Source organism: Mya arenaria, chromosome 12 (genome assembly GCF_026914265.1).
Source record: "Mya arenaria isolate MELC-2E11 chromosome 12, ASM2691426v1".
In the NCBI taxonomy this organism is placed as follows: domain Eukaryota; kingdom Metazoa; phylum Mollusca; class Bivalvia; order Myida; family Myidae; genus Mya; species Mya arenaria.
Window position 1 is genome coordinate 34,562,468 of NC_069133.1, and position 26,457 is coordinate 34,588,924.

The 26,457-nt window shown below is 35.5% G+C and overlaps 1 protein-coding gene across 3 annotated transcripts in view; it reads left to right on the forward strand.

Annotated features, from left to right (window-relative positions):
* Window positions 1-26,457, forward strand: part of LOC128211401 (uncharacterized) — a 113,424-nt gene that overhangs the window by 79,432 nt on the left and 7,535 nt on the right. For all 3 annotated transcript variants that reach the window (XM_052916150.1, XM_052916152.1, XM_052916151.1), the window contains 20 exons: window positions 585-818; window positions 1,125-1,418; window positions 1,969-2,131; window positions 3,055-3,134; window positions 3,696-4,249; window positions 5,112-5,249; window positions 7,422-7,515; window positions 8,438-8,552; window positions 9,034-9,146; window positions 11,841-11,991; window positions 12,206-12,366; window positions 13,057-13,270; window positions 15,562-15,638; window positions 19,323-19,386; window positions 20,903-21,115; window positions 21,569-21,683; window positions 23,581-23,677; window positions 24,330-24,481; window positions 25,001-25,119; window positions 26,275-26,436. In XM_052916150.1, coding sequence (XP_052772110.1) covers window positions 585-818; window positions 1,125-1,418; window positions 1,969-2,131; window positions 3,055-3,134; window positions 3,696-4,249; window positions 5,112-5,249; window positions 7,422-7,515; window positions 8,438-8,552; window positions 9,034-9,146; window positions 11,841-11,991; window positions 12,206-12,366; window positions 13,057-13,270; window positions 15,562-15,638; window positions 19,323-19,386; window positions 20,903-21,115; window positions 21,569-21,683; window positions 23,581-23,677; window positions 24,330-24,481; window positions 25,001-25,119; window positions 26,275-26,436 — 3,310 coding nt within the window. The remainder of the gene's footprint in view (window positions 1-584; window positions 819-1,124; window positions 1,419-1,968; window positions 2,132-3,054; window positions 3,135-3,695; window positions 4,250-5,111; window positions 5,250-7,421; window positions 7,516-8,437; window positions 8,553-9,033; window positions 9,147-11,840; window positions 11,992-12,205; window positions 12,367-13,056; window positions 13,271-15,561; window positions 15,639-19,322; window positions 19,387-20,902; window positions 21,116-21,568; window positions 21,684-23,580; window positions 23,678-24,329; window positions 24,482-25,000; window positions 25,120-26,274; window positions 26,437-26,457) is intronic.

Genomic DNA, 26,457 nt, shown 5'->3' on the forward strand with positions numbered 1-26,457 from the left:
ATCATTAAAGTCAAATAAGTTAAACTTAATAATGCATTAAAGTTAAAAAGAAATGCATTAACCTTTATTGTGCTTTTTTAAGCTCACCTTAACAGACCTTAAAGAGTTACAGTAACTATTTGATTTTTTTTTTTTTAATTTTAATATATCTGTTTGAAAAATGTGACGTAAAATTGAATCCTCCATGGTATCTAGGCAAGCCCCCATGGCAACTAGGCATTTAGGAAACTTCCAGAAGTATTCAGCTCTCTAACTTAACCAATATTCATTTGATCTTCATCAAACTTTGTCACTATGTTTATGGGCATAATAACTTTGAATAGTTTAATAACCAACCCGATCGCTTAAACCGTAATCCTGGATTTAATTGTCAAGATTTGACCAAATTCATCTTGTCTGCTCACTAACATTACCAATTTTTATCCAACCTTTAACTAGGTCAAATTTTTATTGACATTATGTCTGAAATTACATGATAACTAATGTATAAGCTTCTTACATCAAGAAATATTACTCCCCTTTTGAACTTGTGCATAATTTTATATTCTCAAAATAATTCAGTAATGTATCAATTTTATTTTCAGGTACAGAGTCCTTGAGTGTACCTACGATATTAACACAAACTGCTCAGTGGGCCAGCCTGCAGCGAAACTCCTTGAGACACACAATTTGATCCAGACCTTTACTGGACTGGGTGGGGCATGCTTTGAAAAACCACTGGAGTGCTCTGTAAATTCCGCCATGCGCTGCATCGATGGTTTGAGTCATGCAGTGTCAATCCACGACTATACTAGCTCAGAATCTTCCAATGTCTGCGTGTAAGTTTACTGGATTTTTTTTCGAAGACCATAATGGTCTATGCTAATTGATCTAAGCTTGATTATGAAGACAACTATTAGATGATATGAATCACTTTTCTTGGCAGAAACCAATACTGAGTACTTTTTTGAAAGACTAATGGAGAATTCCTCTGAAGGGTGAACGATCCCATTACCTCTGGGGTAAGAGGTGGATGCTTTACCACTAGACCAGTATCACACTTACATAAAGACAAGTTAATAGATTAATAATATCTGTCATTTATTTTTAACTGACGAAAAAACAAACCAAATTCTAACTTTCAGAATACTTGAACAAACTCGCAAGTGCCTGATAGAAACCTTGTCTGGCTGCCCATTAGACGAGCGCAAATCCTTAATGACAACATTCTACCAAGTTGAATGTCTAGCGCTTGACGTGTGCACAACAGGAAAACATGAATGGGAAGATCCAGAGGGTGAGCCAGAAGAATGTGTTGACCCAGCGGTTGTGGCCGCCGATGCAGTGTGTAGTGTAACTGGCGCATTGCAGTGTGTGCGTGATTTCGGACACAAGTCGAACAATCCGTTCCTGAAGTTCCCACGTAAAGTCACATGCCTGTGAGTATGAATAAAATAATTTTATGTCCTTTGTATTTACAATCCAATTTAACTTCTTTTTATATTGGTCAGTTTCTTTGATGGGTTTTTTAATTGTTGGTTTCTTGAATGTTTTTTTTTTATTGGCCAGTTTCATTACTGGTTAAAATGGCCAGTTTCTTAACAGGCTTTTAATAGCCAGTTTCTTGGTTAATTGGTTTTCAGTAGCCAGTTTTTTTTATTTGTTTTTAATGGCCAGTTTCTTTGCTTTTTTTATTGATCCATATTTAATCTTTTCGGTAGACAGGACAGACTGTTTTTTTAACAAAGCTTAGGTTGGTCTTGTAAATTTGAATCCAAGTTCCTGAATATCAACAATCCAAATATGAAGACTTGTCCCTTTGAACTCAAAAATATAGTTATCAAATCAAATAAAAACTCAATAGCTATACGAAAAAATAAACACAAACATGAATGGATCTTATAACTCAATTAATAAACTTTTCTAACAATTTTCTTACAAGATAATTTGAAATAAAATTTATCATAAAATAACTTGCATTCAATTCAGAGCTTACTCAGAAATGTTGAAGTGTGCCTTTAACAACATGCATGGCTGCGGGCAAGCGGAAACAGGAATTGTAACAGCCGTACTGAACAATGTCCAAAAGTCAATTGCCGACCTAGAATGTCCAACTAGCATTCGAACACCATGCTTCGAAGTCGCTGACTGTGTAAGTGTGCATATTTGTTAATTTTTATTCAAAATATTGTTGTCATTGTTGGGGAATAGCAAAAAAAGACTGTTGTTTACTGATTTTTATATGCTGTTCATAGAATAGGACCTATAATAGTTTCACCTGCAGCATAGAGGCGGGATGTTCCAGTATTTTGTCCGATCAACAACTTAAAATCATACGAGAAATAACGAGAGTCACACTAGTGATATTGCGCTTCAATTACAAGAATAACCTAAATTTTGTCTTGTTCAATCAACAACTTTAAAAGCCTTTGTCCAATCATCACCAAATTTAATGAGAATGGGTATGGGCCCAATAACCTGGTCAAGTTTGATTACCAGTCATAGCGCTCTCGTCACTCGAGGTTAACGTCCTTTAATCATAGAAATTACCTTAAATCAGTCTCGTCCAATCAATAATTGTAGAAGCATTGGTTCAGTCATCACCAAGTTTGGTCAGAATGTGTAAGGGTAATTTATTGGACAAATCGCTTGAGAGACAATATGTTTGTGGGAGATTATCTTAGTTAGGTTCGATAACCAGCCACTTCATTTTAGTTGCTTCAGAGTTATGATCCTCTAATTGGCAAAAACTGTATTTACAATGTCCAATCACGAGATTTGCTTAATGTTCAACCAATTATTACCAAAAATGTCCTATAAATAGGATGGGTGTATTTTACGATAGTTGGCTCCCTTGTTTCTGAAAAAAAAATTGATTAGGTGTTGTATTGTTGGTGTCAATATCATAATAGTCGTCTTCAATCATCACACAAATTGAATAGTATAATATATAATGCATAATATATAAAGCAATTCTGATAACTCTTCAATATTTGTGGCGTGAAGCCCTTGATTGGCTTACCGAGGTATATATTGTTGTTTGTAAAGTTTGTTAATCTGCTATCTTTGTTTCAGGGATTAACTAAAGCCAAGTTATGCATCTCCCAGTTTTACACCAACTATGATTCATTTGTTGAACAAGGAATACTATGCACGTAAGTAGTAGTTCACAGTGTAGTTATGAAATATACATACAGTCTAATCCTGTTGGCTTGCATAAGCTTGGCTCGATTTCCTTGTTGGCTTGAATCGGATGTAAAGGACCGATTTCTATCAATAATCTACTGATGGTAACCATTCCCACTTGGCTTGAATTATCCGAGGCTCAATGTATTTTCGATGGTCCCTGGGCGTTTGAGCCAACATGGTTCCACTGTACATGTATTAAGATTATCTCAATAAATTTAGGAGATTATCTTAATAAAAATATCTTGTTCTTGAAAATTGGTTTCAATTAAGAAGATCCCCTATTTCTGCCACACTGCTGGTTTAAGCTCATCTGTTTTCCCATGCAAATCAGTGGAGTTATCGTCATAGCCATATGGAATTGTAGGCTTTGGCCATTTAGTTCATGAGAAATCATGACAATATTTTTAAATAACATCTTATACTTTGTTAGGTTTTAAATTTGCAGGCTTGTTTCGCAAACATTTGGTGGTAATTAACCTTCGACTTATTGTGATTGTGAAACATCATTTTTTTTATCTCTTTTTCAGTAAAATAGAAGAGGTTCAAGCTTGCATTGATGCGTCGTTAGATACCTGCTCCAATCAAGCTATGCTTGAAATCGAGACTGCTTACAAAACCCTCGTAGATTATGCAAATGTCACGTGCAGCGATGATTTCTTGGGCTGCGCTAACAAATACCTTCATTATGTTATCGAGATTGTTGTATGGAAGAACAATAAACCAACAGAGGTGGTAGCGCCAGAGCCTTCATCAGGAACAGCATCAGCAGGCACTGGCGGTAGCGCTGGTACCAAGACAAAGACGAAGACAAAGACGAAGACAAAGACAAAGACGAAGACAAAGACAAAGACAAAGAAATCAACAAAAGCCCCATCAAAGGAGGTGGTGGAGGTTACAACAAAGGCACCAGCACCACCTAAGAATCCAGAGTATGAGGAAACACTGATCATGCTGTGTACACAGTTTAAATTGGCCTGGGGTTGCTTAGAGAATGAGTGGAATTACTTGAGTGGTTCGCGTAAAGATTATGTCAGTTCAATCTACCGAGGGTATCACAGAGTCGTTCTTGATATCTGTGAAGGTTGGTTATAATGTTACTTATTATTGATTTTGTTTATAGTACTTATAATAATAATTTTATTGTAAGTGTAAGAAATATTTGGTTTTACTTTAATTTTTATTATATATCACACTAAATGTTGTTAAACCTCATGGAGAGCGTAAAGGTTGCAGGACTTATATCTTGCAGTTTTAATGTTCTGTTTTAAGTGAAAATATCGCTAAAAAAAACACTTTAAAATCTCAGACTTTAGACTTTTTGGCTATTTGACCATTATCAATAATAATCCTAATTTTTTCTCAAGTACAGTGGTATGTTAGGTAGCACCAAACTTTTATTATGCATATCCATTAATATCTTAGAATTCAACTTTCATTTATCCTCTTCAATTTTGGTAATAACATCAGGTTATGACCCAGTCATGGTTGAATAACTTATTATCCCCCCCCCCCCCCGCCAAAAGAAAGGCGAAGGAAATATAGTAATGGTGTGTGTAGGTGAATGTGTCTGGGCTAACTTTTCTTGAGCATAACTTGCAAAGTCTTTGAGGTATTGACTTGAAACTGATATTCATATATATCTTATTGAGAATAAGTGAAGTGTATAAGAACCATAACTCTGGGTGGTACTTTTTAGTTATCAACCTTTACTCATTTTTGTCCAGAGCATAACTTAAAAAGCCTCTGAGATATTGACTTCAAACTTTATAGACAGTTAGGTTTCTTTGTGAAAAGTGCAGTGCTGATTGTTCTCCATAGGGACATAGAATTAAAGAAAAAACAAACATATTTCCTAAGATCCAAATGTGACATTTAGTTTAACATCTTATCATTATATTTAAAAAAAAAATCACTTTTTTAAAATTGCTTTATTTCATTCTTAGGTCCAAAGTATGGCTTTTGTAAGAAAAAGGACATAGATTTCACCGAGATGACTTGCACAACAGACTTTAACTGTATTAATGATAAGAAGTGTTGTCGAAGGGGTACAGGGACTATCTGCATCGATCCAGAACCTCATGGTACGTATATAGCTGGCCCAAATATCTTGCACAACATTATTAAGTCCCTTTAATACAGTGTGTGTACTTTCCACATGATAAATTAAGATTTAAGAGCCAAGCCTTCGTTTTATTTCCCGAGTTTGATAAGGTGATTTGTTTCCTCAAACACTTTAACAAACCTGTTTCTGAAATAACGTTTTGACTGCTCCATCAGGCAGCAGTTTTGTGAAAAGGTTTGTCGAAGTGTTTTAAGAAACTAAACTCTCAATCAAACTCTAGGAAAAGACCAAAGACGGGGCTGTGTAAATGGCGTAGGCTGCGCTAGGTTTCATTTTAAGTTAAAATGTTGATTAAATAATAGTTATATTTGTTAATAGTCTTTATTTGAAGAAAAAAATCGCTTCCAATGTAGCATTTATGACGTAATATATCACATGGTATACACACAGTGTTATAAAAGGATCAAGCTTAGCCAACTTTTTTCTGATTTGGTATAATTATTTGTGTAATGTTCTGATATTGAAGAGTTCTGCTGCTTTTAAAGGAATTTATATTAATGATACTCTGGATAAAGTATTTTTTGGGGTAAAATTCAAATTAAGTAGGTAATCTTGCTGAATGAAAAGTGATACTCGTATTTAAAATCAATACATACACATGTATAACAAACATAACTTTACCAAATAATGCATTTATGGAAAATATTAATTACTGATAACAAGATTGTAACCGTGTATCTAATTGCTAAAAATGCACAAATATTAAATGACTGGTGGGTCTGAAAAGTTTTACAGTGATCAGCTATCGTCTCATAAGGTAGAAATACCATGTTTTCTGCACCAGTTTCTTTCAAATTAAACACTGTATCCTTCATAAGAACCATTGCTTTTAATATTTATTCATCCTTTTTGATAAATTAAAAAAAATGTGGTACTGCTAATTTATGAGTAAGAGTGTATCATGAAGCTTGCTCTTCAAGCTGCACTCTCACAGATTGACCGTTTTGACCAAAAAATTTAAATAATTACTATTTTTTCTTAAAGCCTTAGTAACGCTTTTAGCCATCAAACATTAATTTTGATCTGATCTTTTGTCAGCAGACTAATATCAATGGTTTCCAGACATTTACCAAAATTGGCTCATTCCAAGACAAACTAAATTGAAAAGTTGTTAAAACAGTCAATCGGTGATAGTGCAATTTTAAGATTGTTTGAGAAAAGGGCCTGGTTTTAGTCATCGTCAGCAACCACGGAACTTTCTTCCATTACCCTTCATACATACCATGTGACAATTGACTGACAAAATCTCATTTTAATGAATATGCATGAGGCAGGAGAGACCACTCTTCTTCCAATGAATTTGCATGTTACACTCAAATATTGTTCAATAACTATACAGTGACAGTAGCCTCCGTGGCCGTGTGGTCTTGACTACTGCCAAATATTATTGTATTGAGAAGGCGGACCTGGTTCAACTCCGGCAATCACCAGAATATTTTTCAACCGTAAAGCATCTGGTACTTTGCAGAACCAATGAAACTGCCTCATTAATTATTCATGATTACGAGATTTTCCTAGCCAAATTGCCCACGGTACACAACAGAGCATATATAGCGTAGTGTGTATCGGCGGTATCTGAAGATGGGTTTCAGTAACAAACTTAAAGCAATGACTTTTCATCCATCTGATTGGATTGATATTATTTTTTGTGTATCATAGAAGTTGATTGAAGGATTTATAGATATTAGAAAAAAATGATATTATTGTCTTGTTTTTGTATAACTGGTTTAGTCAACTATGTTAGGTGCATGCTTTTAGGACCATCAGCAGCCAATTGTATAAAACCGGTTATCTTTTTGGTTTGGTCAAAGTTATCCGAAATATTTATCGATTGGTCAATATTTATCCAATAATTTTTTCTAACCAATCAAATCATTGAAAAGTGTTCACTAGCCGAAATATAACCTTTGGACAACTTATCCGAGTTTTTTACAATTGGCTGCTGGTGTCTAGCCCCTTTAACGCATTTGTATGCAAAAGTGGGGCTCTACTGATTGCATTAAGTGACCTGAGGGTGGTTGGATGTCTGACCATAATTCCATGGTCAGTTGAAATATCGTACTGGTGCACAAGCATCATACTTTATAAATTAATAAGTAAATAATTTTCTATGTTTTGTTTTCCTTTGCAGATTATGAATGTTATTCACAGTTTATTGTGTTCACTCGAGCATGTATGACCATTAGCCGAACACTGTACCTGAGTCAGCAAAATCAATTCTGCAGGTAAAAATCAAAGAAAATTAAAGATGTATCTTTCCATATTTGGAGTATTTTTCCAATTCGAAGTTTACTCGGGTTGTCTACCACGTAAATCCCAGTTCAATTAAAAATAGCTTTGTTATAATTATGTATCTGAACTAATCATGTGACTTTCACATGCTAAATATACACACTATAAACCGGGAAACCATTATCCGCTAATATAAAACGGTTTAACTCAGCTGAAACGGCGACAAAATATTATATTAATCATGTAAATTGATGTATTATCTGAGCCTCATACTGACAATTGTAGATGTGTCTTGTGGAAATTTAGTATTTGTCAATTTTGAGACCATCTGGTGTCTAGCCCCTTTAAACTGATTTGTATGCAAAAGTGGGACTCTACTGTCTGCAATTAGTTATTTCAATTTAAGATGCCAGATTTTTTAAGCTTGTGTATATTTTGGGGAAAAGGGTTTGTGAAGTGACGTCAGCATCTGTTAGTCGCACAAAAACTTGATCTTGGCCATACCTCAAGAACATTTTGTAATACAATAACATAACTAATAGATCAGGTGACTCTGCGTGTCATTTAACAGTCTGCAAAATAAACAAGAGCACAAAAAAAGTGTCAAAATGTTTCCTTATCGGCGGTGGTGTTGTGAAAAAGTTTCCTTATCGGCGGTGGTGTTGTGAAAAAGTTTCCTTATCGGCGGTGGTGTTGTGGAAAACTTTGACCTAAGCCTTAACTCGAAAATATTCAAATGAAACTTGCTACACATGTTGCCAGAGACAAAAAGTTATTTTATAAAGGCAAAGACACATAAGGTATATTTATAAAAATTGATGTGACAGTGAAGAAAAATGAAGGTGAAATTGCTCTTTCTTTCGTAAAAATGATTGAGAAATAAAGAAGCTAAAGAACATAAAATCTATGTTTCAGCATATATGAAGAAAAATTTACGTCCCTAGGAGCAATTCTTGATATGACGGTGTGTCCGAACGAATATTTTATTGAAGCTAAGGCAGTGTGGACTTCAATCAGTGCAGCCTATTCTGTGAGTAAAAGATTAGGGTCTGTATTCACTCTCGGCTTCTTTCTGTGCCTGTGTTTGAGACTCAGACTCAGAGAAGCAAAATCTTATTTTTGTTGTAAAATTGCTATGACAGGAACAAAATTAGATATTAAAAATGGGCTGTACCTGTTACAAATAATCTGTTCTACAATCAAACAGACAACATTTTTTTTATATAAAAAGAAATGTTTTTTGATATTATACCAATTATAAGAATTCAGTTTCTCAGACTCAAAATGTAAGTGAATACATTTCTAGATATTTTTTGTTGGCTTGTTTATACAATTATTGTGTATTATTTTGGTCATTCAAAATAGAAGGTCTGTCATTGAAGATCAAATATTATGCTTTCAATCAGTTTAATAAGAATATATATTGTTTAAAACTTTAAAATCAATGTCAAGAATGAGTTTCAACAAACATTTGGAAGTCATATTTTAAAGAAAGTATTTTTGCCCTGCAGCTTTACTGCCAGACCCCAACAGAGCCCCCAGTCACATGCGTTATTGGCGACGCCCAGGCATGCTTTACTGTTTACAACGCTCTTCAAACAACGAACAATGATGTACTCTGCACGTAAGTTGTGTTCATTTTGTTTATTATGTTATTGGCCAGATTGAGCCCCCTTGACAAGTGCATTATTGTCTACTTGCAGGCACACTATTGCATTATCGAACCCCATTGGCACGTGCATTATTGCCTCCTTCCAGGCAAGCTATTGCCTTATTGTGCTCCCTTGGCACGTGCATTATTGCCTACATCAAGGCATACTATTGCCTTATTGAGCCCCCTTGGCACGTGCATTATTGCCTACATCCAGGCACACTATTGCATTATCGAACCCCCTTGGCATGTGCATTATTGCCTCCTTCTAGGCAAGCTATTGCCTTATTGAGCCCCCTTGGCACATGCATTATTGCCTACTACCAGGCATACTATTGCATTATTGACCCCCCTTGGCACATGCATTTTTGCCTACATCCAGACACACATTTGCCTTATTGAGCCCCCTTGGCACTTATTGCCTACTTCAAGGCATACTATTGCCATATTGAGCCCCCTTGGCACGTGCATTATTGCCTACTCCAGGCACACTTTTGCCTGATTGAGCCCCCTTGGCACTCATTGCCTACTTCCAGGCATACTATTGCCTTATTGAGCCTCCTTGACACATGCATTATTGCCTACATCCAGACACACTTTTGCCTGATTGAGCCCCCTTGGCACATGCATTTTTGCATACATCCAGACACACTTTTGCCTTATTGAGCCTCCTTGGCACATGCATTATTGCCTACTACCAGGCATACTATTGCCTTATTGAGCCTCCTTGGCACATGCATGATTGCCTACATCCAAACACACTTTTGCCTGATTGAGCCCCCTTGGCACATGCATTTTTGCCTACATCCAGACACACTTTTGCCTTATTGAGCCTCCTTGGCACATGCATTATTGCCTACTTCCAGGCACACTTTTGCCTGATTGACCCCCATTGGCACTTAATGCCTACTTCCAGGCATACTATTGCCTTATTGACCCCCCTTGGCACATGCATTTTTGCCTACATCCAGACACACTTTTGCCTGATTGACCCCCATTGGCACTTAATGCCTACTTCCAGGCATACTATTGCCTTATTGACCCCCCTTGGCACATGCATTTTTGCCTACATCCAGACACACTTTTGCCTTATTGAGCATCCTTGGCACTTAATGGCTACTTCCAGGCATACTGTTGCCTTATTGAGCCTCCTTGGCACATGCATTATTGCCTACTCCAAGGCATACTATTGCCTTATTGAGCCCCCTTGGCAGGTGCATTATTGCCTACATCCAGGCACACTATTGCATTATCGAACCCCCTTGGCATGTGCATTATTGCCTCCTTCTAGGCAAGCTATTGCCTTATTGAGCCCCCTTGGCACATGCATTATTGCCTACTACCAGGCATACTATTGCATTATTGACCCCCCTTGGCACATGCATTTTTGCCTACATCCAGACACACATTTGCCTTATTGAGCCCCCTTGGCACTTATTGCCTACTTCAAGGCATACTATTGCCTTATTGAGCCCCCTTGGCACGTGCATTATTGCCTACTCCAGGCACACTTTTGCCTGATTGAGCCCCCTTGGCACTCATTGCCTACTTCCAGGCATACTATTGCCTTATTGAGCCTCCTTGGCACATGCATTATTGCCTACATCCAGACACACTTTTGCCTGATTGAGCCCCCTTGGCACATGCATTTTTGCATACATCCAGACACACTTTTGCCTTATTGAGCCTCCTTGGCACATGCATTATTGCCTACTACCAGGCATACTATTGCCTTATTGAGCCTCCTTGGCACATGCATGATTGCCTACATCCAAACACACTTTTGCCTGATTGAGCCCCCTTGGCACATGCATTTTTGCCTACATCCAGACACACTTTTGCCTTATTGAGCCTCCTTGGCACATGCATTATTGCCTACTACCAGGCACACTTTTGCCTGATTGACCCCCATTGGCACTTAATGCCTACTTCCAGGCATACTATTGCCTTATTGAGCCTCCTTGGCACATGCATTTTTGCCTACATCCAGACACACTTTTGCCTTATTGAGCATCCTTGGCACTTAATGGCTACTTCCAGGCATACTGTTGCCTTATTGAGCCTCCTTGGCACATGCATTATTGCCTACTCCAATGCATACTATTGCCTTATTGAGCCCCCTTGGCACGTGCATTATTGCCTATTCCAGGCACACTTTTGCCTGATTGAGCCCCCTTGGCACTTATTGCCTACTTCCAGGCATACTATTGCCTTATTGAGCCTCCTTGGCACATGCATGATTGCCTACTCCAGGCACACTTTTGCATGATTGAGCCCCCCTTGGCACTTATTGCCTACTTCCAGGCATACTATTGCCTTATTGAGCCTCCTTGGCACATGCATTATTGCCTACTCCAGGCACACTTTTGCATGATTGAGCCCCCTTGGCACTTATTGCCTACTTCCAGGCATACTATTGCCTTATTGAGCCCCCTTGGCACATGCATTTTTGCCTACTTCCAGGCATACTATTGCCTTATTGAGCCTCCTTGGCACGTGCATTATTGCCTACTCCAGGCACACTTTTGCCTGATTGAGCCCCCTTGGCACTTATTGCCTACTTCCAGGCATACTTTTGCCTTATTGAGCCTCCTTGGCACATGCATTATTGCCTACTCCAGGCACACTTTTGCATGATTGAGAAAGAAATGTAACCATGTTTTTCAGGGAATTCAATGTGCTGAAAGCTTGCTTGACGCTGGTCCTTGATAATTGTAAATCTGAGAGCGAGACTGAAAATGCCATCATCATCGAATACACCACTAAGATGGCAAAAATTGAGAACAGCCTGATCTGTTATAAACTGCCAGAGATCGTCGTAAGTTTCTCGTTCTGAATTTCATTGTACAGTTTATTTTCCTCCACTAACACCCAACCCATGCATGCATGCATATAAAGGGCATTTTTTGTCCAGTTTCTCCAATGATATGGTATAATGCATATTTATTTAGTTATCTCCCCTTTAACCATTTTAACATAATCGGTGCTTCTCCACCCCATATTTCTATATCTTATTGCTGTCAAAATTTTAGTGCGAGTACAGAGAAAAGAACATCCTGATACACGAGGGTCAGATTCATGAACAAGAGCTCGGTTTCCATCTGACTGCTGACCCTATACCACTATGTAATGGTTCACCGTGCCAGATACGACTCGATTTTGAAGTAGTGGAAGACCCGAAAAAACAACCCAAGTATGTATTTGTTTCCATATTTCAAGGTTTTTGCCGCTGGTATAATGACCGTGTGATTTGAACTGAAGTATTTCCACCTTTTGGAAACAATTTTTATAGCTGCAATAGAAAGGAAAATGCCATCATTTTAACAATCTGCATAGCATCCAAAAGCGTGGGAAATGCCAATTGCTTAGCAATCTGTATAGCTGATGGCAGGAACACGACAACTTTTTATCATCCGTTTTTGCTAATAGCAGGGAAAATACCCATTTTTTAACAATATAGCTAATAGCAGGGAAAATACCAATTTCTAACAATATAGCTAAAATGAAAGGAAAAAAAAACAGGGCCAATCAAGAATTCAAACATTTAGAACCCCGTCTCTCAAGTCTGTTTCCTGGATGGAAACCTGAGTGCTTAGTTGTCCTTTTTGAAAGGCTTAAAGAAAGCACGTCTGGTGGGGATCGAACCTACAACTGGCAGACAACTCATTAGCACAATGCCTCCTTCACCTTTTGGATTTCAATATCACACGTCCAATTCTGACTCGCTTGCATCTAAACTAGCTTTTTTCTTTCAAGGAAAAAAAGAACGTTCTAAGGATTTTTAAAATATATCTCAAAAATATGTTGTTTTTATTATGTATTTGTATGTTATTAAGAACACCTATCTGGAAGTTAATTTTATAATACTTTTTGTTATTTGCAGATGCTCGAATGGTAATAGAATCAAGCAGATTTTACTTGGCCGCATGTGCGACATGTCTTTTGATATTGATAACTGGAATACAACGCAATCAATAACTTTGACAGCTCGTATGGACTTCAAGAAAGACAAAGATTTTGCCGGCAAACTGAAAGTCCACGCCATACTTATCAAGAATGGTCAACCCACACAAGCAATTGAGGCCTGTCAATATAACGTGAGTAGTTTATTAATAGATACAGTTGAACACCGTTGGCTCAAATTTGCTTTGCTCAATTTCGTCGTTGGCTCAAACTGGATGTAATTAAAGGACCGATTTCTCTAAACTGAAGGTAAGCATTCCCGCTTGGCTCAAATTTTCCCGGGCTTGAGGTATTTTCGCCGGTCCCTGGGAGTTTGAGCCAACAGGATTCGACTGTAAAAAGTTCTAGAATTATAATTTATCTGAGAAATATCAATTTAACTCAAAAGCTATAATATATAGACATTATAAGAACATAAAAGACTGTGAAAAGGTTTGAACCTTAAAGAAAGCATTCAAATTTTTACGAAAACCAGGCCACAGGAGAAAATGATGTAACGTGAGAAATCACATGTTTTAGCAGGCTGATATTTCAAGAGTGAAATGTGAAAAGTGGTTTGTGATTTTAACTTACTCATTATTAATTGACGGTTAAAATAAAATCACACTTAAAATATCAGTGTGGTAAAAAAAATGTGTTTTCTCGTGTAAACATCATTTTTACCTGTGGCCTAGCTTAGTTCACCGTTGTTTCACACTAAAACACTAATTGAGGCTTTCACTTTGGATGAAGTTTTCAACAATTTGATTCTTTTTACAAGTCGAATTTGGAATTTTCTTTGAAAAACTGGATGAAAGTATAATTTGGGATGGGGCTGAATTTCGACCCAAAGTTGGTTAAAAAGAACAATTGTTATTCGTTATTATAGCTCAATCTATTCCAAGTACATTTAAACACCGCTATTTCGAACACCATTTATCCGAAATTATCGCTATTTTGAAAAAAAAAATTGCCCTGATATTATTCCTTTTTATTTCAACTTAATTTTTAATCAATAATCCAAAATTGCTATTTCGAAATAATTGCTGTCTTAGTTAAAATTACGGTCCCAATTTGGTAATCACACATATTAATCAATCCTTCTTTCAAACTTGATTGTCTCATAATTTTTCACACCATACTGGGATAGCACTCTGGCATCGCCTTGAGGTGATAATGAAGCACAAATAGTGTTTGTTTAAGAATGACATTGAGCAATAAGTGTGAGAAAAAATATACTCACTAATTATTAAAAAACGACAACAGAAATCAACAAAAACACGGCAGACATTTTCTGTTGGTTTTAGAAATTTTAAAATGAAAAGTATGTTGTTTTAATAAAACAAGTATTAAAGAAATATAATAACAAACTATTTTTCATTTATTAGCTCGTCTGTTTTTCGAAGAAAAAAAGTCAAGTTATTGTGATAGCCTTGGCGTCGTCGGCGTCGTCTGCGTCTGCGTCTGCGTCTGCGTCGTCGTCGTCGTCCAAAAACTTTAACCTTACCTCATAACTCAGACGAGCGTTGGCACCCACTCCGCGGTGCTCTTGTTAAACAATAAGTCAACAAACATGTATACTGAACGATCACTCAAACTAAATGTAACATGTTGGTAACGTGTAAGCGACATTGCAATCTTCAAGACTTAATATTTTACGTCATCTATAAAATCGTCTATAAAATGTAGACGCTGTCTGTTAATTTGAAATATCGTTATTTAAAAAAAAAAAATCCCCAGGGTCCCAACGATTTGGGATTAACGGTGTTTAAATGTATAACAACAATTTTTATTTTCCTCTCAATGATTTTGGTAAAAGAAACACATAATCGTAGGACACCAACATGACTGTATTTGGGACTATAAACAGAATATGATTTGTAAAAATCAATATTGAATTAGTTCAGTACTCTAGTTTTTGATAAATTCTCCTAATAACCAATGTAAAAGTATATTATGAACACAGTAATATTTATTAAAGATTGCTTTGCCCAAAAGTGCTTTAATTTTAGACTTTTTGGAAATTTAATAAAAAAAAAAAGATGTGTCCAAATTTTAGGGCAATTTTGAATTCGCTGTTTCACTTCGTTTCCACAACAAAAACAAAAGAGGGAGTTCTGTATATGTGAAATTTTCCCCTGGGAAATTGCTCAGATTAACTTATCTGGATGCCTTAGGACAAAGGCTTGATTATTAATTAAAATCACACAAACATTATTTTTATATCTAAGCAATTTCGGCAGTAAGCCTTGATCATTTGATAAAAATCTATGAGATACAGGAAGTGATGTCAATAAGATACAGGAAGTGATGTCAACATCATGTTAAATGATGATAGGTCTTTCAGTGGCATACGAAATGAAGGCGATAATAACTACAACGTAATATATATTTATTAGAAGAAGGGGTTGAATTTTCAAAGAAACTCTTATTTATTGTGCTATAGGTTATTGCCCAGAATAAAGATAGGCGTGGCAGTTGTGCAAGCAGGAACGATCCCCACATGACCACCTTTGATGGAAAGTAAGTCTTTAAAAAAAATCACAACATTTATTATGTGACCTATAATTATATAAACTGCTTGTCATTTGAGATGAGATTGACGAAGCAAAACATTTCTCATATTTCATATTTGTCTATATAAAACGCCCCATTCTTGGCTTCTAAAAACCGACAATTTGCCGATTTGGGGCAGTATTCATAAAACTTCTTATGTCATTTCTTAACTTAAGTCTCTTTCCTAATTTTAGTATCTCTTTAGTCATATGAAATAAAAAAATAAAGAATTTCCAAAATACATTATTTTCATCGACCTTATTAAAAAAACATACTTTATTGTTAAAAACACATTTCTTTTAATTTGACTATGAAAATTTTAAGAAATTGACCTCAGTTAGGAAATGACTAAGATGCTTTATGAATATGTCCCCTGGGGTGGTATTCTATATTGATCTTAAATGGATCTAAGAACGATGTAGCTAATCCGACTACTTACCGTTTCACTGTCCGACTGTTGCTGTCTTAAAATTCACAAAACCTAAGCAGACTCACTTTCAGCGCCAAATATGGTTATATGACAAAGGCGATTATGTAAAATATAACGATAAACTCAGATCCACCGACTGGTCGTTCATCGAAAACAATCAAAATCTAGATGCTACGGCAGACACAATCGCTAGCTCAATCTTAAAATCAGCCTCTGAGAGTATTCCAAATAAAAACGTAACTATTCGTCCAGGCGACGTTCCTTGGATAAACAAAGAGGTAAAACAACGAATCAGAAAACGTAACAAATTACACCGAAAAGCTAAACTTTCAAATAATGCACTGGCTTGGGAACAATTCAGAAACTATCGCAACGAAACAACAAATATAATTCGAAAAATTAAAAAGGAATACGAACATAAAATAATAAACAAAATTAACTCTGATAACATAACAACTAAAGTATGGTTCAAACTAGCTAAACAACTAACTCAAAAACAAACATCTTCACCAATTCCAACTCTTATTGATGGAACAATTAAGGCAGAGTCCGATGAAGAAAAGGCAGACCTTCTAAACTAATACTTTAGCAAACAATCAACCATAGAACCCCAGGAACATCCCCCTTTTACAGTTGAGAACGTTCCATCCACTTTCCTCTCACAAATATTGTTGACAAGCCAGGACGTTAGAGATGCAATTTCCTGTATTGATCCTAGTAAAGCCAGTGGTCCTGACTCGATTAGTCCTAAACTTATTAAAGAGGGCAAAGACGAACTTGCTGTGCCTCTCTCGAAATATTTTAACAGATTGTTGGCAAACTCTACCTTCCCTTCTCCATGGAAGTTGGCGAACGTCTGCCCCATTTTCAAAAAATCTGATCCATCTAGTCCCTGCAATTATAGACCAATATCACTTCTAAGTTGTATTGGCAAACTCATGGAGCGCTGTATCCACAAACACCTCTACAACTACGTCATCTCGAATACAATACTTACATCCTTCCAATCTGGTTTCATCAAAGGCGATTCTAGCGTCAACCAGTTAGCTTTCTTTTACAACGATGTCAGCAAAGCCTTAGATGAAGGGAAAGAAGTAAGGGCTGTCTTTTGTGACGTTTCAAAGGCGTTCGACCGAGTCTGGCATCATGGCCTTATTCATAAGCTGTCATCCATTGGTATAAGTGGTTCACTTCTCCATTGGTTTTCCTCTTATCTTTCTGACCGCAAACAACGGGTAGTCCTATCCAACTCTGCTTCAGGAATCCTCACTATCAACGCTGGTGTTCCTCAAGGATCTATCCTTGGACCATTGTTCTTCCTTATTTTCATTAATGACATTGTCAATGACATTAAGGCAAACATACGCTTATTCGCAGATGACACCAGTCTTTACATTATTGTAGAAGATCCCGTATCTTCTGCAGCCGACCTTAACCATGATCTATCTCAAATATCATCTTGGTCGAAGAAATGGCTAGTAACTTTTAATCCATCCAAGACAGAATCTGTTCTCTTTTCTCGTAGACGTCAACAACAAAATCAACCCCCACTTTATCTCAACAATGTACCCATATCTCAAATCAGCACTCATAAACATCTTGGGGTAACCTTCTCTTCAGATGGCAAATGGCAATCCCACATATCTTCAAACGTCAACAAGGCATGGCAGAGAATTGGTATTCTTAGGACGTTAAAGTTTGTAATTTCCCGTGCAGCCTTGGACAAAATGTATGTCACTTTTATTAGACCTTTACTCGAGTATGCCGATGTTGTCTGGGACAATTGTAGTAATGAATTAAAAAATGATATCGAAGCTGTCCAACACGAGGCGGCTAGAATTGTAACCGGTGCTACCAAACTTTGTAGTATTGAGCGGCTTATAGCTGACGTTAACTGGGATACACTTGCGGAAAGGAGACGCAAACATCGCCTCATTCTGTTCTTTAAAATGAAAAATGGTCTTTCTCCAGAGTATCTTACAAATCTAATTCCTCAGCCGAGAGCTCAGCCATATGCCCTACGAAATCGCTCAGAAGTTCCAGTCATCCCTTGTAAAACTCAAGCCTACGCTACTTCATTTCTACCCCTGACTATTCGCCAGTGGAACTCACTTCCTGAAGATATCAGACATGCACCTACTCTCAGCGAGTTTAAATCACAATTTAACACGAAACCAAAGAAATCACAACTCCTGTATAATGTAGGAAACAGACAACACCAAGTTAATCATGCTCGTCTGCGATTAGGATGTAGCTCATTAAATTATGACCTTCACAGAAGAAATATTATTCCTTCTCCCCTTTGTGCTTGTGGCGCCGTTGAAACTGTGTCACATTATCTCACTCAGTGTCCTAGATATCAATTAATGCGTAACCGTTTTATCCATGATTTACCTTGTGCTGCTACTGTAGAAAATCTTCTTTTCGGTAATGATCGCCTTACCCTTGATGCTAATTCAAGCTTGTTTTTAAAAGTCCAGAGATTCATTACAGCATCAAAGCGTTTTGATGCCTAACAGTCGACCCCATTGGTGTATCGATCGCTTTTCATCGGGACAGTGTGTGTGACAGAATATTTTTGCGTTTTTTTTCTTTTTGTTTGTTTGTCTTTTTAATAGTTATCTTATTATTCCAAAACATTCAAATTAAATGTAAATAATAGTTTGAACAGTTATTAAACTAATATATTTCGTCAAACTGTTCACTTCACATCATACACTGACTTTTCTATGCATTTCGTTACTGTACACTGCTACATGGAAAGGAATTAATATAAGCAATTACATTGCTTGTTTTCCGATCCATTTCATCATACTATTGCTGTACTGTTATTTTTGTATATACGAACTGAATAAAATATGTTTAAACTAATCCGACTACTTGTTATTTATAACTGACCAATAGAGTGAATGAAGTCAATCATGTATGACCATAAGATTTACTTAAGTTGAATATTGAATACCACCCCAGGACTGATTTTGACCATGCCAGTCCCATTTCAGTAACAGAACATGACTAAAATATCTGTCCCAAATTTGTTCAATATTTTTTCACAATTTTGATCCAAAACAGCTTAGTCAGTAAAAAATGTAGAAATTGGATTACACAAAATGATATATTACTTTATTATTATAATTTTTGCAAGATTTTTTTTTAAACTTATCCCTCCCTGCCACTGCCCAAAATCCAAATGAATGTATGTTTATTGTTTCATTTTTCAGGAAATACAACAACTTTTTACAAGGGGAGTTTGTCCTTTTGCTGAATGAGAAATATGATTATGAGGTATGTTTAAAAATGAATTGAAAAATGATGCCATTTAACCCCATGTACTGTAATATTAAGCTGATATTTATTATTTTCCGTACTCATGACATAATTGTATGAAGTGACTATGTTAGTGATCGTGTTTTCATCCCTTCGAAATCCCCAAATGCATGTGGATTGCATTATTTTAACAGTATTGTTCAATGTCTATACATACAGATTCATTAAATAAAATACTGAAACAGAAATCATGATGTATATAATGGTTATTGACACAATATTTTTAACGGTTATTGGGACAATGTTTTTAATGATTATTGAAGCAATGTCTTCAATGGTTATTGACAAAAAAAACGATTATTGATTATTATCTTTCTGATCATATGGTATTATCTAACCAGCCTAGACACAATCGTGGTAGTAAAATGGGATCATATGGTATTCAACTGACCAATTTTAAATACAAACCATTGCCACGCCACAATATCCACAATATTTTAATTTTAAAGGTAGCAAAATGTGTCTCCTGTAATCAAGCACTTGTTTGGACAGATAATAAGCATTTGCTAATTAGATGGTATCGAGTGTTCATTGTAGCGAAACAAAGCAGATGCTTTATCCCATGGTTGTGATCTTGTCACTTTTATTGGGGTGTCATCAACAGACAATAAATAGGTTAATCGAATACCATATGTTGAATATAACTGATTCTGACTCCATTCTCTATGAATTTCTTATAGCCTTGCTTATAAGATGGGGCCCCATACTTTCAGGTTGAAATCGAGACCCAATTTCCCCCTCTTATAAACGGAGAAATACGGTATTGACACAATGTTTTTAATGGTTATTAGCACAATATGGTTAAAGGTTATTAACAAAGATTTAAATGGTTATTGGCACAATGTTTTAATGGCAATTAACAATGTTTTTAATGGTAATTAACAATGTTTTTAATGTTTATTGGCACAATGATTTTAATAGTAATTCGCACAATATTTTTAATGGTTATCAACAATGTTTTAATGGTTATTGGCACAGTGGTTTTAATGGTTATTGGCACAGTGGTTTTAATGTTTATTGGCACAGTGGTTTTAATGGTTATTGGCTGAGTGGTTTTAATGGTTATAAACAATGTTTTAATGTTTATTGGCACAGTGGTTTTAATGTTTATTGGCACAATGGTTTTTATGGTTATTGGCTGAGTGGTTTTAATGGTTATTAACAATGTTTTAATGTTTATTGGCACAGTGGTTTTAATGGTTATTTGCTGAGTGGTTTTAATGGTTATTAACAATGTTTTAATGGTTATTGACACAATGTTTTTAATGGTTATTGACAATGTTTTAATGGCTATTGACAGAGTTTTTAATGGTTATTAACAATGTTTTGAATGTTTATTGACACTGTGTTTTTTATTGGTATTGGCACAATATCTTACTCGTTATTGGCACAAATTTTTTAATGGTTATTGGCAAAATGTTCCTAATGGTTATTATCAATGTTTTTAATGATTACTCACACATGTTCTTTATAGGTCCGTGCCTTGTATGCTCCATGTAATCCGAAGAGTAAGAAAAATCCTACCTGTAACTGTGGCGTAATGGTCCGAAGTGGTGACGACACATTCGTTTATAATTTGTGTTACGGAAATAAAGAACACGAGAAAACGAAGCCACGAATGTTGTCTAACAACGCCATCACATCAGGAATGAAAGTAACTTCATACAAGAAGGGAAAAGCCTTTGATGTATGTATAGCTTGTTTTGAGTGTATGTGAATAGTTTATGTAAAGCGTATGTATAGCGTACATAAAGCTTATCTTTAGGGTATGTTTAGCATACATAAAGGGTATGTATAGCTTTTGTATAGCATACATATAGCGCATGTGTAGCTTAGCGTATGTATAGCTTATGTAAACCGTAAGTGTAGCTTATAAGCTAAGACTGATTTCATGAATGATCTTAATAAGTTTGTTCTGAGCCATTTCAGATTAATGACAAGATTAAAACAAGAAACTAGTTCCAGGATTTCAATATAGCTGTTTATCAGGATTTAGAAAATATTCCATTTCCATCCTTTTTTTATATCTAAAATATAGGACTATAGCAACTGCCAAACATAAATTATTTTAGTTAAACCCCTGCCGTGTACATATTCCACTTAATGTGATAATCATCATTAAATTTTATTTTTGTGTCAGGTCTACCTGCCGATGGGAGGGATTGTGACAATTAAAAGAGGGGGAAAGGGGAAGGATATCACCTTCATGAACATTAACATCAAGCCTTCTCCTGCTGATTGGGAAAATGTCGTTGGTAAGAAAAATGTGCATAATCTGTTTCAATAACATAAAAACATGCTTTTAATTTATAGCAATAAGTGTGTTTAGCCCATCTGCTTTTTGAAGTACTATATCATACTGTGTATAGTGCGCTAGCATAAATATCACACAGGCAAAACAATATGCAATACATGTAAATTGGGTAAAAATCCTGAATATGCTGATAGGACGCAGTATCAAAATGTCAAAACAAGGAGACACCGTTGGTGTTTTGCCGAAATTTATTGAATTGGGAAAATGGCAACAGTTAATTAATAGTACAGCATTTGTGCATAAACAATGAAATAACAATTCTGATGTCTCCATCTATCGATGTGAATTGTAATACCAACAGCCGTATTTTGTGCATAAATGTTCTCAACATGTCAACACCTTCAGCTAGGTGTTAAAATAACGTGGTTTAATGCGGTAGACAGAGGGAGCGCTACTGGTTTTCCCACCTTCACACATTGACTGTGCACAATTATACAAGTTAAAAATGTGCATGTTTATTTATTAGTTTAATACAGAATCATACTCTGTAAAATCTATTGAAACTTTAAAATAATGAACTACCTTTATTTTGACTTAGAAATCATTTTTGGAAAAAATGACAGAAGGATGCAGGCATTTTCTTCATTGAATACCAGGGCAAAAAAGTGTGTCATATACACAGTATAATACAGTAGTGTCATAGCCTTCACATTTTCGTTATTTTCCGTTACATCATTATCGTGCCCTAATGTTATCAAGTTTAAAGATATTCTCACCAAACTTGGCAATTATTATATGTATAGTTTCCACGACTCATACATCTGGTTTTAAACATTGTTAATTCAAGATCAGGTGATGCCCCTTCATCAACCTGGACCGGTATTCATAAAACTTGTTAAGTCATTTCCTTACTTATGTCACTTTCCTTATTTTAGTATCTCTTATGAAATAAAAAACAGAGAATCTCTAAAATGCATTATTTTCATTGACCTTATTGAAAAAATGTACTGAAATGTAAAAAAACACTTATACATTTCTTTTATTTGACTATGAAAATTTTAAGAAATCAACTTAAGTTGAAAATGGACTTCAGATGTTTTATGAATATGGCCCCTGATAAAATGATGCGTGTGTTTTCTGGGTATATATGTATTAAAGTGGAACCCTGTTAGCTCGAAATCTAAGGGACAGGCAAAAATACCTTGATCCTCGGAAATTTCGAGCCAAGCTAACCATTTTGGTTAGCTTTAGTATAAAGAAAGCAGTCCTTTACAACCAGTTCGAGCCAACGAGGAATTAAAGCTAAGCGAGTTCAAGCCAATGGTGTTCGACTGCTTATCAACTGTGTTTTTACCATAAAATACTCAAAACTGAGTGTCCTGTAATGGTGGTAATTGTGTCTGTCTTTTTACCTAAGAAGTTCTGACCCCAATATCACGAAAATACTTAAGTCAAAGTTTAATCTCAGTCTCAACTCAAGTAAACCAAATAAAATTTAAAAGAATATAAGTTTTGACACCTTTTAAAACTTGGTCTAGATTTCAAGGGAATGATATTCTACAGCCAAAAATGTACTTAGAGAACAAGTTATTGTTTTTTAACTATTTATACTCAAGTATTGTTTTGCTATAGAATAAGTTTTCTTTAAAACATTGCCAAATCTTTTTATCAACACTTTCTATGAGAAAAATAAGTTTTTAAAAAAGTATTAAAAAAAAGCAAGATTTTTAATCATGCTATGCTTTGTATGTGGTAAAATAAGTTGAGGTTGAGACTTGAGTATTTTTGTGATATTGAGGTCTGCTTTTTTTCTCAGGAATAATTCTATGAGATTTTGTCACAATGGAGCTAAATGAAATTTGTGTAAGTTAAAAAGTCTGTGATGTTTTTTTGCGCAGGATTATGTGGAAACTTCGATGGAGATAGGAAGAATGATTTTATTGGCCGAGATGGACGTCAGATTGAAGACTTGGATGAGTTTAACAAAGAGTGGCAGTATGTACCGTAGATTGCTTAGTTTAATATTTGCAAAATTTAGCAAGTTCGCTCAAGTTTAAAACCTTGCAAAATATTAAGTCTAATAAATCAGTGTTTGACAGTTATTGAAATATGTTGTTGAATATTTAAACTTTGCGAATATATTACCAGCGTCATTAATTCGCAAAATGGACATGAAATCAATATAAATCTACTGTATATTGCTTTCATTTTGCAAGTGTCTTATTTTGTGTACATTTACAGCTTTATACCGTCGCATATTTAACAACATTGCTTAAACTTTCTATCATCTTCTTGACCCAAATACTTAATTATGACCACCAGTCAAAACAGCAAAAGCTATTTGCACTCCCACAGATTAAACGTTTTTTTGTTGTTATTTTAATTCAAAAACTGATGTTTTATACTTATATTTAATCCGTTAGTAGCACTTTTAGCCATCAAACATTTGTCTGCAGTTATCACGGGTTTGCAGATATTTTTGCCAAATTTGGCTCATTCCAAGACAAAAAATAAAAAAGTTGTCAAAACGGTAAATCTGTGAGAGTGCAGCTTTAAAGCATCACAATCAGTCAAAACGGCAAAAGCCATTATAGTTTAAAGCATCATCTCTGAGCGCATAAATATTAGAATTCTCATATTATTTCAGATCCGCCCCTGACAACACAATGTTTGAGGGAGTTATTGCAAAACCACTCACAAAACAGTTTGCAATGGGAGACTTCTGCGAATATAATGAAGACTCTGAACGGTGTGAATGCGGAGTGACCAGTGTATTAGAAACTTGTGAATCACAAAAAGGTATGAACACTTGTTTAATTTCTATCTAAATCCTGCATAACAAGTAGTTTAAAATCAATTTGAGAGTTGGTTACAAAACAATGCCCTAATATAACGAAGTTAACTAAACCTTTGAATTTCATGCACCAAAAGTATCCAGGGTGTGACCTTGACTTTTGTATTTATTCAGACAAAAGTTGTTACTACCCTGATCTATGTTAATTATTTTAATGTTAATTCAACCTTTGAAGGTAAAATATTATATTGTAAAACAATATAAGTGACCTTTCAGTAGTGTAAAGATGTGACCCTGACCTTGACACGTGACAATTACCAGTACTCTAACTTGATAAAAAATATTAGGTAAAATTGACCTTGACCTTGTATATTTCTAAAAGCAGTTGTGACTTCGACTTTATTACCGTAGTTGAAAATAATATAATTTAAATAACCATGAACTTTTTATAATATTGACCTATTTAAGATAAAAAGAAATTAGACAAACTTATGATTGCAACATTGACCCTTCATAAATTCCAGGCAAAGATGTGACCCTGACCTTGCCTGGCCCACTCGCAGTTGCTACTGGAAGAAAGAAGAGGGCTGTGGGAGACCCGTTTGCTGACATGGGCATGGATGTCAACGCACCTCCACCACCTGTAAGTGACAAATTCATGTACAGGCCTTCTTATGATCAAACTTTCAACAAAATATAAGCAAATTTAATTAGATAGTTGTTGTATTAAATTCAAAGTTTTACTTGTAATTTCAAATATTTTGCTTTAATACCTTTCGGTTTGCTTTGAAATTTATAATTATAATATATAACCTGTCTGTTTTTCAAAGTACCGGAACTGTTTAATTTTGCTATCTGCATTAATCACAAACATTATAATCCACCAGCGTAAATTTTTAAGCTTTTCTATAGTGTGTTCTTTTGAAAATACCATTTGTTTTTCTTGTTCATATTAAATAGTGTGGGATACACATCATCATGAGGTGAATGTTGGGTTTAAAACTATTTAAAAAACACCTTACAATGTTTTGTTTGACAAGTTTGTGCTTTTTTTAAAAACACAGAAAAAGCAAGACTTGGTGCATGTTTATATCACTTTTTATAGAAATATAATAAATCTCATACTTCTAATGGACGCCAACACAAGCTACACAAGACTGTTATTGATGTAAATATCAGACTTATACAGATTTTAGACTTCGTGTACATTTCCACCTTTGAAGCAGCTGAAATTTGAAATTCACAAACTTTTTTACCAGCGAACATAGCCACTTATACAGTAGTGATATAGACTTGTTGTTGGTGGTGGTGATGTAATCCTGCAAAAACTTCTACCTTGTCATGAAACTTAATACATATGTTACTAGTTGATGAACAAAATGCAAAAACCAGTCATGAATGTGTATAAAGGCCATAACTGTCGCTTTTGATATAATCATGTTTCGCCCCATTATCAACAAGGACAAAACTGTAGCTTTTTATAATAGTTTCCTTGGGCCCCTATGTCGCTAAGAAAAAACTCTGAATTTTAATGTAGTCACGTTATGCCCCTTTTTTTATAAAGAAAAAAAAGAGACTTGTTTTGGTATTCCCAGGGTACTCTTGTTAACATGTTAATGAAATAATTTTTGAATATTCAGACAATTTTAAAGTTCACTGACATCCTACTGGTAATACTGCAGCTAAACTGCATTGAACCTTTAAATATATTTCCGCCACCAAAGAGGGCTGTTATTGAGTTTAATATGATAGATGTAAAATATGATTTTTTATATTTTTAAATATAAATATTTTTCAGGAGCCCACTTGGCCCACACCAACCGAGGGAATAACATTGGACCAAGCAAACCAAACATGTTACAGCAAGCTGAATGAAGCGGGATTTACCGCAACCTGTAAGGATATTGTTCCGGAGGACGAACTCAATCAGATTATCACGGACTGCATTCTTGACATTCAGGTGAGTGAATAGCGGGTAGTC